The 12,791-nt window shown below is 58.0% G+C and overlaps 1 protein-coding gene across 1 annotated transcript in view; it reads left to right on the top strand.

Annotated features, from left to right (window-relative positions):
* sxph (saxiphilin) overlaps positions 1–12,791 on the top strand; it is a 41,494-nt gene that overhangs the window by 8,969 nt on the left and 19,734 nt on the right. Inside the window, exons 6-9 of the mRNA XM_069182044.1 lie at positions 864–928; positions 1,013–1,170; positions 2,954–3,140; positions 4,623–4,771. Coding sequence (XP_069038145.1) covers positions 864–928; positions 1,013–1,170; positions 2,954–3,140; positions 4,623–4,771 — 559 coding nt within the window. The remainder of the gene's footprint in view (positions 1–863; positions 929–1,012; positions 1,171–2,953; positions 3,141–4,622; positions 4,772–12,791) is intronic.

Genomic DNA, 12,791 nt, shown 5'->3' with positions numbered 1-12,791 from the left:
GGGCTGTGGGGTCAGTCCTGTTGGATCAGGGGGCTGTGGGGTCAGTCAGCTGGGTCAGGGGGCTGTGGGGTCAGTCAGCTGGGTCGGGGGGCTGTGGGGTCAGTCAGCTGGGTCAGGGGGCTGTGGGGTCAGTCCTGTTGGATCAGGGGGCTGTGGGGTCAGTCTGGTGGGTCGAGGGGCTGTGGGGTCAGTCTGCTGGGTCAGGGGGCTGTGGGGTCAGTCTGGTGGGTCGAGGGGCTGTGGGGTCAGTCTGCTGGGTCAGGGGGCTGTGGGGTCAGTCTGGTGGGTCAGGGGGCTGTGGGGTCAGTCAGCTGGGTCGGGGGGCTGTGGGGTCAGTCCTGTTGGATCAGGGGGCTGTGGGGTCAGTCTGCTGGGTCGGGGGGCTGTGGGGTCAGTCAGCTGGGTCGGGGGGCTGTGGGGTCAGTCTGCTGGGTCAGGGGGCTGTGGGGTCAGTCTGGTGGGTCGGGGGGCTGTGGGGTCAGTCCTGTTGGATCAGGGGGCTGTGGGGTCAGTCTGCTGGGTCGGGGGGCTGTGGGGTCAGTCAGCTGGGTCAGGGGGCTGTGGGGTCAGTCCTGTTGGATCAGGGGGCTGTGGGGTCAGTCTGCTGGGTCAGGGGGCTGTGGGGTCAGTCAGCTGGGTCGGGGGGCTGTGGGGTCAGTCCTGTTGGGTCGGGGGGCTGTGGGGTCAGTCTGCTGGGTCAGCAGAGCCCAGTGGCTGCAGGAGGCTTCAGGCTCTCAGGCTGCAGGGCTGAAGGATGGGTGTCGTGCTGCAGCAGGACGCCAGACCAGCCCAGGCCGAGCAGCATGCGGATCTCGCAGGACAGGGGGTGGGCTCTCTCGCTGACCGCCGCGTCGTCTTCCCAGGTGTCTGAGAAGTGGGACGGGGGATGTGGCGTTCCTGGACCACATGGCCATCTCAAACATAGACGGTGAGGGATCTCCGGCCGTGGCTTGACCGCGGCTCGCCCGCGCGCTCGGCCCGAGCCCCGCCTGACGCTCCCTCCCCGTCCCAGAGTCGGAGCGCGGGGCGTACCGGCTGCTGTGCACAGACGGGTCCGTGGCGCCGCTCGGCGAAGTCCGGCGCTGCAGTCTGGGCCGCGGGCCGGGGAGCGCCGTGGTGACGCGGACCAACTACCGCCGGGTGGCGCGCAAGTTCCTCACGGCCGCGCAGGTACGCTGAGCCGCGCCGGGGCCGCCGGGGGGCCTGCAGCTCGGGTGGCTGACGGGTCGGGAGAGCGGTAAGGTGGACCAGCACTCAGCCAGCTAGGCCAGGCCCACTCTGAGCCTCTTGTCTGTTAATTCAGACATCGATGGGCAGTGTGACCAGCACCCTGGACACGTTGTTCAGCCAATTGTATTCCACTGAGACCTGACAGCCTGACAAATGTGTACTAGTACTAGTGTGTCCTGTACCCCAGAGTGCTCTATACTAGTGTGTCCTGTACCCCAGTGTGCCCTGTACCCCAGAGTGCTCTATACTAGTGTGTCCTGTACCCCAGTGTGCCCTGTACCCCAGAGTGCTCTATACTAGTGTGTCCTGTACCCCAGTGTGTCCTGTACCCCAGTGTGCTCTATACTAGTGTGTCCTGTACCCCAGTGTGCCCTGTACCCCAGAGTGCTCTATACTAGTGTGTCCTGTACCCCAGTGTGCCCTGTACCCCAGTGTGCTCTATACTAGTGTGTCCTGTACCCCAGTATGCCCTGTACCCCAGTGTGCCCTGTACCCCAGAGTGCTCTATACTAGTGTGTCCTGTACCCCAGTGTGCCCTGTACCCCAGAGTGCTCTATATTAGTGTGTCCTGTACCCCAGTGTGTCCTGTACCCCAGAGTGCTCTATACTAGTGTGTCCTGTACCCCAGTGTGTCCTGTACCCCAGAGTGCTCTATACTAGTGTGTCCTGTACCCCAGTGTGCCCTGTACCCCAGACTGCTCTATATTAGTGTGTCCTGTACCCCAGTGTGCCCTGTACCCCAGAGTACTCTATACTAGCATGCCTGACAACCTGACAAGTGTTGTAAATACTGAACCCAGCAATACAGGGATGAGCTCAGGATGATCTCAGCACAGCTTTAAAGACTAGAAGCTGGTTTAAATTCAGACAGTGAGCAGCTGGTTTAGCTTGCTAAGAGTCATGTTAGAATGAAAACCTGCAGACACTCTGGCCCTCCAGGACCGGAGTTCAGCTCCCCTTGGGACACGTGATGTTCTGAGTCTATGGAGCACAACTCCAGTCCTGCAGGGCCGCTGTGTCTCCGGGTTTTCATTCCAGCTCACCTCTTAGTGACCTCATTGAGCTGATCATCTTCATTACTGCGGCTGTTTAAGAGAGATCAGATCACTTTATTGGCCCTATACAATCTCTTGTATTAGGAATTTGTCTTTTCACAGACCCCAGCTAGCTCTCCATGAGGCACACAGACAGGTAAAGAGTGCAGGATCAGCCATTTATACAGCGCCCCTGGAGGAGTTGGGGGTTAGGGGCCTTGCTCAGGGGCCCAACGGAGTAGGATTCCTCTGCTGGCCACGGGATACAAACCGGCAACCTCCCAGCCACAGGCCCAGATCCTGAGCCACAGAGCCACCACTCCACCCCAAACCAGAGGTCAAACACTCTCCTATGATCTTCAGCTGAAGATGATTTACAGAGACATAGAAAACCTGGTTTGCATTGAGGATTGTGGACATGTGTTCTGCAGTCTGCTTGGGCTAGGAGGATGGGTCTCCAGCTCACTGCACCAGCGCCCCCTGTCTGTGGTGGGATGCGATGTCAGGTCCAGCTTCCCAAAGGCACACACAAAGACTAGTTCAGCGCTGACAGATAGAAGGGGGACACAGCTGTCGAGCTGGAGGAATGCGTGCGAACTCCACACAGACAGCAGCGCAGGGCCAGACTGAGCCCAGGGCCCCCCAGGTGCGAGGATGGGTCATCAAGGGCGAGCCGTTCTGCCCGGCAGGTGCTGTTCGGCCACAGGGGCCGGGAGAGGAGGCGGTTCCAGCTGTTCGAGTCGCGCGCGTACGGCGCCGCGGACCTGCTCTTCCACGACGCCACGGAGAGGCTGCAGGTGCTGCCGGAGAACACGGAGGTCAGCCGGGTGCTGGGCCTGGACTACATGGCTCTGCTGAAGGGGCTGGGACACGAAGGTAGGACAGCACGCAGCTCGGGGTCCCCGCCGGGCCCCGGGGGCCGTCTGGACCGCTGTGGTCATCACCTGGGCCTCACGGACACCCTACAACCTGGACTTCCACAGCGCAGGCTTTCAGGATCTGAGCATCTGAGCCGAACGGACCCAGGCATGCCCTGTACCCCAGTGAGCCCTGTACCCCAGTGTGCCCTGTACCCCAGACTGCTCTATACTAGTGTGCCCTGTACCCCAGCGTGCCCTGTACCCCAGACTGCTCTATACTAGTGTGCCCTGTACCCCAGCATGCTCTAAACTAGTGTGCCCTGTACCCCAGCGTGCCCTGTACCCCAGACTACTCTATACTAGTGTGCCCTGTACCCAAGCGTGCCCTGTACCCCAGACTCCTCTATACTAGTGTGCCCTGTACCCCAGACTGCTCTATACTAGTGTGCCCTGTACCCCAGCGTGCTCTATACTAGTATGCCCTGTACCCCAGTGTGCCCTGTACCCCAGACTCCTCTATACTAGTGTGCCCTGTACCCCAGACTGCTCTATACTAGTGTGCCCTGTACCCCAGCGTGCTCTATACTAGTATGCCCTGTACCCCAGTGTGCCCTGTACCCCAGCGTGCTCTAAACTAGTGTGCCCTGTACCCCAGTGTGCCCTGTACCCCAGACTACTCTATACTAGTGTGCCCTGTACCCCAGTGTGCCCTGTACCCTTGAGTGCTCTATACTAGTGTGTCCTGTACCCCAGCGTGCTCTAAACTAGTGTGCCCTGTACACCAGCGTGCCCTGTTCCCCAGACTACTCTATACTAGTGTGCCCTGTACCCCAGAGTGCTCTATACTAGTGTGCCCTGTACCCCAGCGTGCCCTGTACCCCAGAGTGCTCTATACTAGTGTGCCCTGTACCCCAGACTGCTCTATACTAGTGTGTCCTGTACCCCAGAGTGTTATATACTAGTTTGTCCTGTACCCCAGAGTGTTCTATACTAGCATGCTCTGTACCCCAGTGTGCCCTATACTTGCGTGCCCTGTACCCCGGTGTGCTCTATACTTGCGTGTTCTATACCCCAGTGTGCCCTGTACCCCACCCTTCATGTAGATTTGAGTGACAAGGATGATGCAGGAACAAGGCAATTTAGCATTTTTTGTGGCAGTTTTTTAGTCAACTGTGCTTTTTAGAGCCATGGGTGAGAAGCTCGGTGCTGAGGTGCCAAGGTGCTGCAAAGCATCTAGATTATGTGTTTGTGTCCGAAGAGGTGAAGGCAGGAGGAGCCTCTGTTCTGCTGGTCTGGTTCTCCGATCATGACAAGGTAGAGGTCGTACTGCTCCCGCTGCTGCTGAAAGGTCTTTACACAGGCGCTGCGTTTACAGGTTGGCACCCTGGCCAGTGGCCGAGAGCAGAGACCCACAGCCTGTTGCAAAATACCAGAACACTTGTAAGAAATGATGTCACACAGCAGTGTTCAGCAGCCCTGAGCCGGTGTCTCTGCGCAGGCAGCTCCCTGGAGGACAGCGTGGTGCGCTGGTGCTGCATCAGCGCCGCGGAGCAGCAGAAGTGCGAGCAGTGGGCTCTGAGCATCAGGTCTGACCCGCTGGTGTGCGTGCGTGTCGCCTCCATGAGACAGTGCGTGGAGAAGATCAAGGCAAGGGCGCACACTCGGTACCCCCACTGTACCCCCATTCTGTACCCCGATTCTTTATCCCTACACTCTTTACTCCCACACTCTGTACCACTCTGTAATCCCACTGTACCCACATTCTGTACCCCGATTCTTTATCCCTACACTCTTTACCACTCTTTAACCCCACTGTATCCCCACTCTGTACCCACACACTGTGCCCACTCTTGGCCCCCCACTGTACCCCCACACTATACCCACACACTCTGTACCCACACGCACTGTACCACTCTGTACCCCCACACTCTATACTCCACACTGTACCCCCACACACAGTACCCACAAACTCTGTACCCACACTGTACCAACTCTGTACCCCCACGCACTGTACCCCAACTCTGTACCTTCACGCACTGTACCCCCACACACTGTACCTCCACACACTGTACCTCCACACACTATACCCACTCTGTACCTCCACACACAGTACCCCCCCCACACACTATACCCACCCTGTACCTCTACACACAGTACCCCCCCCACACACTATACCCACCCTGTACCTCTACACACAGTACCCCCCCCCACACACTATACCCACCCTGTACCTCTACACACAGTACCCCCCCCCACACACTGTACCCACCCTGTACCTCTACACACTGTACCCCCCCCACACACTATACCCACCCTGTACCTCTACACACAGTACCCCCCCCCACACACTATACCCACCCTGTACCTCTACACACAGTACCCGCACACACTATACCCACCCTGTACCTCTACACACAGTACCCCCCCACACACTATACCCACCCTGTACCTCTACACACAGTACCCCCCCCACACACTATACCCACCCTGTACCTCTACACACAGTACCCCCCCCACACACTATACCCACCCTGTACCTCTACACACAGTACCCCCCCCCCACACACTATACCCACCCTGTACCTCCACACACAGTACCCCCCCACACACTGTACCCACCCTGTACCTCTACACACAGTACCCCCCCCCACACACTGTACCCACCCTGTACCTCTACACACAGTACCCCCCCACACACACTATACCCACCCTGTACCTCTACACACTGTACCCCCCCCCACACACTGTACCCACCCTGTACCTCTACACACAGTACCCCCCCACACACTATACCCACCCTGTACCTCCACACACAGTACCCCCCCCACACACTATACCCACCCTGTACCTCTACACACAGTACCCCCCCCCACACACTGTACCCACCCTGTACCTCTACACACAGTACCCCCCCCACACACTATACCCACCCTGTACCTCTACACACAGTACCCCCCCACACACACTATACCCACCCTGTACCTCTACACACAGTACCACCCCCACACACTATACCCACCCTGTACCTCTACACACAGTACCCCCCCCACACACTATACCCACCCAGTACCTCTACACACAGTACCCCCCCCCACACACTATACCCACCCTGTACCTCCACACACAGTACCCCCCCCCACACACTGTACCCACCCTGTACCTCTACACACAGTACCCCCCCACACACTATACCCACCCTGTACCTCTACACACAGTACCCCCCCCACACACTGTACCCACCCTGTACCTCTACACACAGTACCCCCCCCACACACTATACCCACCCTGTACCTCTACACACAGTACCCCCCCCCACACACTATACCCACCCTGTACCTCTACACACAGTACCCCCCCCCCACACACTATACCCACCCTGTACCTCTACACACAGTACCCCCACACACTGTACCCACCCTGTACCTCTACACACAGTACCCCCCCCACACACTATACCCACCCTGTACCTCTACACACAGTACCCCCCCCCACACACTATACCCACCCTGTACCTCTACACACAGTACCCCCCCCACACACTATACCCACCCTGTACCTCTACACACAGTACCCCCCCACACACTATACCCACCCTGTACCTCTACACACAGTACCCCCCCACACACACTATACCCACCCTGTACCTCTACACACAGTACCCCCCCCCACACACTATACCCACCCTGTACCTCTACACACAGTACCCCCCCCACACACTATACCCACCCTGTACCTCTACACACAGTACCCCCCCCACACACTATACCCACCCTGTACCTCTACACACAGTACCCCCCCCCACACACTATACCCACCCTGTACCTCCACACACAGTACCCCCCCCCACACACTATACCCACCCTGTACCTCTACACACAGTACCCCCCCCACACACTATACCCACCCTGTACCTCTACACACAGTACCCCCACACACACTATACCCACCCTGTACCTCCACACACAGTACCCCCCCCACACACTATACCCACCCTGTACCTCTACACACAGTACCCCCCCACACACTATACCCACCCTGTACCTCTACACACAGTACCCCCCCCACACACTATACCCACCCTGTACCTCTACACACAGTACCCCCCCCACACACTATACCCACCCTGTACCTCTACACACAGTACCCCCCCCCACACACTATACCCACCCTGTACCTCCACACACAGTACCCCCCCCACACACTGTACCCACCCTGTACCTCTACACACAGTACCCCCCCCACACACTATACCCACCCTGTACCTCTACACACAGTACCCCCCCCCACACACTATACCCACCCTGTACCTCTACACACAGTACCCCCCCCACACACTGTACCCACCCTGTACCTCTACACACAGTACCCCCCCCCACACACTATACCCACCCTGTACCTCTACACACAGTACCCCCCCCACACACTATACCCACCCTGTACCTCTACACACAGTACCCCCCCCACACACACTATACCCACCCTGTACCTCTACACACAGTACCCCCCCCCACACACTATACCCACCCTGTACCTCCACACACAGTACCCCCCCCACACACTGTACCTCTACACACAGTACCCCCCCCCACACACTATACCCACCCTGTACCTCTACACACAGTACCCCCCCCCACACACTATACCCACCCTGTACCTCTACACACAGTACCCCCCCCACACACTATACCCACCCTGTACCTCTACACACAGTACCCCCCCCACACACTATACCCACCCTGTACCTCTACACACAGTACCCCCCCCACACACTGTACCCACCCTGTACCTCTACACACAGTACCCCCCCACACACTATACCCACCCTGAACCTCTACACACAGTACCCCCCCACACACTATACCCACCCTGTACCTCTACACACAGTACCGCCCCCGTACACACACTATACCCACCCTGTACCTCTACACACAGTACCCCCCCCACACACTATACCCACCCTGTACCTCTACACACAGTACCCCCCCCCACACACTATACCCACCCTGTACCTCTACACACAGTACCCCCCCCACACACTGTACCCACCCTGTACCTCCACACACAGTACCCCCCCCCACACACTGTACCCACCCTGTACCTCCACACACAGTACCCCCCCCACACACTGTACCCACCCTGTACCTCTACACACAGTACCCCCCCCCCACACACTATACCCACCCTGTACCTCTACACACAGTACCCCCCCACACACTATACCCACCCTGTACCTCTACACACTGTACCCCCCCACACAAAGTACCCACCCTGTACCTCCACACACAGTACCCCCCCCCACACACTATACCCACCCTGTACCTCTACAGACAGTACCCCCCCCACACACTGTACCCACCCTGTACCTCTACACACTATACCCACCCTGTACCTCTACACACAGTACCCCCACACACTATACCCACCCTGTACCTCTACACACAGTACCCCCCCCCACACACTGTACCCACCCTGTACCTCTACACACAGTACCCCCCCACACACACTATACCCACCCTGTACTCTACACACAGTACCCCCCCCACACACTATACTCAACCCTGTACCTCTACACACAGTACCTACCTCTACACACAGTACCCCCACACACTATACCCACCCTGTACCTCTACACACAGTACCCCCACACACACTATACCCACCCTGTACCTCTACACACAGTACCCCCCCCCCACACTATACCCACCCTGTACCTCCACACACAGTACCCCCCCCACACACTATACCCACCCTGTACCTCTACACACAGTACCCCCCCCCCCACACACTATACCCACCCTGTACCTCTACACACAGTACCCCCCCCCCACACACTATACCCAGCCTGTACCTCTACACACAGTACCCCCCCCACACACTATACCCACCCTGTACCTCTACACACAGTACCCCCCCCACACACTATACCTCTACACACAGTACCCCCCCCACACACTGTACCCACCCTGTACCTCTACACACAGTACCCCCCCCCACACACTATACCCACCCTGTACCTCTACACACAGTACCCCCCCCCACACACTATACCCACCCTGTACCTCTACACACAGTACCCCCCCCCACACACTGTACCCACCCTGTACCTCTACACACAGTACCCCCCCCACACACTATACCCAACCTGTACCTCTACACACAGTACCCCCCCCACACACTATACCCACCCTGTACCTCTACACACAGTACCCCCCCCCCACACACTGTACCCACCCTGTACCTCTACACACAGTACCCCCCCCACACACTATACCCACCCTGTACCTCTACACACAGTACCCCCCCCACACACTATACCCACCCTGTACCTCTACACACAGTACCCCCCCCCACACACTATACCCACCCTGTACCTCTACACACAGTACCCCCCCCCACACACTATACCCACCCTGTACCTCCACACACAGTACCCCCTCCACACACTGTACCCACCCTGTACCTCTACACACAGTACCCCCCCCACACACTATACCCACCCTGTACCTCTACACACAGTACCCCCCCCCACACACTATACCCACCCTGTACCTCTACACACAGTACCCCCCCCACACACTGTACCCACCCTGTACCTCTACACACAGTACCCCCCCCCCACACACTATACCCACCCTGTACCTCTACACACAGTACCCCCCCCCACACACTATACCCACCCTGTACCTCTACACACAGTACCCCCCCCACACACACTATACCCACCCTGTACCTCTACACACAGTACCCCCCCCCACACACTATACCCACCCTGTAACTCCACACACAGTACCCCCCCCACACACTGTACCTCTACACACAGTACCCCCCCACACACTGTACCCACCCTGTACCTCTACACACAGTACCCCCCCCCACACACTATACCCACCCTGTACCTCTACACACAGTACCCCCCCCACACACTATACCCACCCTGTACCTCTACACACAGTACCCCCCCCACACACTATACCCACCCTGTACCTCTACACACAGTACCCCCCCACACACTGTACCCACCCTGTACCTCTACACACAGTACCCCCCCACACACTATACCCACCCTGAACCTCTACACACAGTACCCCCCCACACACTATACCCACCCTGAACCTCTACACACAGTACCCCCCCACACACTATACCCACCCTGAACCTCTACACACAGTACCCCCCACACACTATACCCACCCTGTACCTCTACACACAGTACCGCCCCCCACACACTATACCCACCCTGTACCTCTACACACAGTACCCCCCCCACACACTATACCCACCCTGTACCTCTACACACAGTACCCCCCCCCACACACTATACCCACCCTGTACCTCTACACACAGTACCCCCCCCACACACTGTACCCACCCTGTACCTCCACACACAGTACCCCCCCCACACACTGTACCCACCCTGTACCACCACACACAGTACCCCCCCCCACACACTGTACCCACCCTGTACCTCTACACACAGTACCCCCCCCCCACACACTATACCCACCCTGTACCTCTACACACAGTACCCCCCCCACACACTATACCCACCCTGTACCTCTACACACTGTACCCCCCCACACAAAGTACCCACCCTGTACCTCCACACACAGTACCCCCCCCCACACACTATACCCACCCTGTACCTCTACAGACAGTACCCCCCCCCACACACTGTACCCACCCTGTACCTCTACACACAGTACCCCCCCACACACTATACCCACCCTGTACCTCTACACACAGTACCCCCACACACTATACCCACCCTGTACCTCTACACACAGTACCCCCCCCCACACACTGTACCCACCCTGTACCTCTACACACAGTACCCCCCCACACACACTATACCCACCCTGTACCTCTACACACAGTACCCCCCCCACACACTATACTCACCCTGTACCTCTACACACAGTACCCCCACACACTATACCCACCCTGTACCTCTACACACAGTACCCCCACACACACTATACCCACCCTGTACCTCTACACACAGTACCCCCCCCCCACACTATACCCACCCTGTACCTCCACACACAGTACCCCCCCCACACACTATACCCACCCTGTACCTCTACACACAGTACCCCCCCCCCACACACTATACCCACCCTGTACCTCTACACACAGTACCCCCCCCCCACACACTATACCCAGCCTGTACCTCTACACACAGTACCCCCCCCACACACTATACCCACCCTGTACCTCTACACACAGTACCCCCCCCACACACTATACCTCTACACACAGTACCCCCCCCACACACTGTACCCACCCTGTACCTCTACACACAGTACCCCCCCCCACACACTATACCCACCCTGTACCTCTACACACAGTACCCCCCCCCACACACTATACCCACCCTGTACCTCTACACACAGTACCCCCCCCCCACACACTGTACCCACCCTGTACCTCTACACACAGTACCCCCCCCACACACTATACCCAACCTGTACCTCTACACACAGTACCCCCCCACACACTATACCCACCCTGTACCTCTACACACAGTACCCCCCCACACACTGTACCCACCCTGTACCTCTACACACAGTACCCCCCCCCACACACTATACCCACCCTGTACCTCTACACACAGTACCCCCCCACACACACTATACCCACCCTGTACCTCTACACACAGTACCCCCCCACACACTATACCCACCCTGTACCTCTACACACAGTACCCCCCCCACACACTATACCCACCCTGTACCTCCACACACTGTACCCCCCCCACACACTATACCCACCCTGTACCTCTACACACAGTACCCCCCCCACACACACTATACCCACCCTGTACCTCTACACACAGTACCCCCCACACACACACTGTACCCACCCTGTACCTCTACACACTGTACCCCCCCCACACACTGTACCCACCCTGTACCTCTACACACAGTACCCCCCCCACACACTATACCCACCCTGTACCTCTACACACAGTACCCCACACACTGTACCCACCCTGTACCTCTACACACTGTACCCCCCCCACACACTATACCCACCCTGTACCTCTACACACAGTACCCCCCCCCACACACTATACCCACCCTGTACCTCTACACACAGTACCCCCCCCACACACTGTACCCACCCTGTACCTCTACACACAGTACCCCCCCCCACACACTATACCCACCCTGTACCTCTACACACAGTACCCCCCCACACACTATACCCACCCTGTACCTCTACACACAGTACCCCCCCCACACACTATACCCACCCTGTACCTCTACACACAGTACCCCCCCCCACACACTATACCCACCCTGTACCTCTACACACAGTACCCCCCACACACACTGTACCCACCCTGTACCTCTACACACTGTACCCCCCCACACACTGTACCCACCCTGTACCTCTACACACAGTACCCCCCCACACACTATACCCACCCTGTACCTCTACACACAGTACCCCCCCACACACTGTACCCACCCTGTACCTCTACACACAGTACCCCCACACACTATACCCACCCTGTACCTCTACACACAGTACCCCCCCCACACACTATACCCACCCTGTACCTCTACACACAGTACCCCCCCCACACACTGTACCCACCCTGTACCTCTACACACAGTACCCCCCCCCACACACTATACCCACCCTGTACCTCTACACACAG

Source organism: Lepisosteus oculatus, chromosome 22, assembly GCF_040954835.1.
Source record: "Lepisosteus oculatus isolate fLepOcu1 chromosome 22, fLepOcu1.hap2, whole genome shotgun sequence".
Lineage (NCBI taxonomy): Eukaryota > Metazoa > Chordata > Actinopteri > Semionotiformes > Lepisosteidae > Lepisosteus > Lepisosteus oculatus.
The sequence above is the reverse complement of the archived record's forward strand: the minus strand, read 5'-3'. Positions and strand labels throughout refer to the sequence as shown.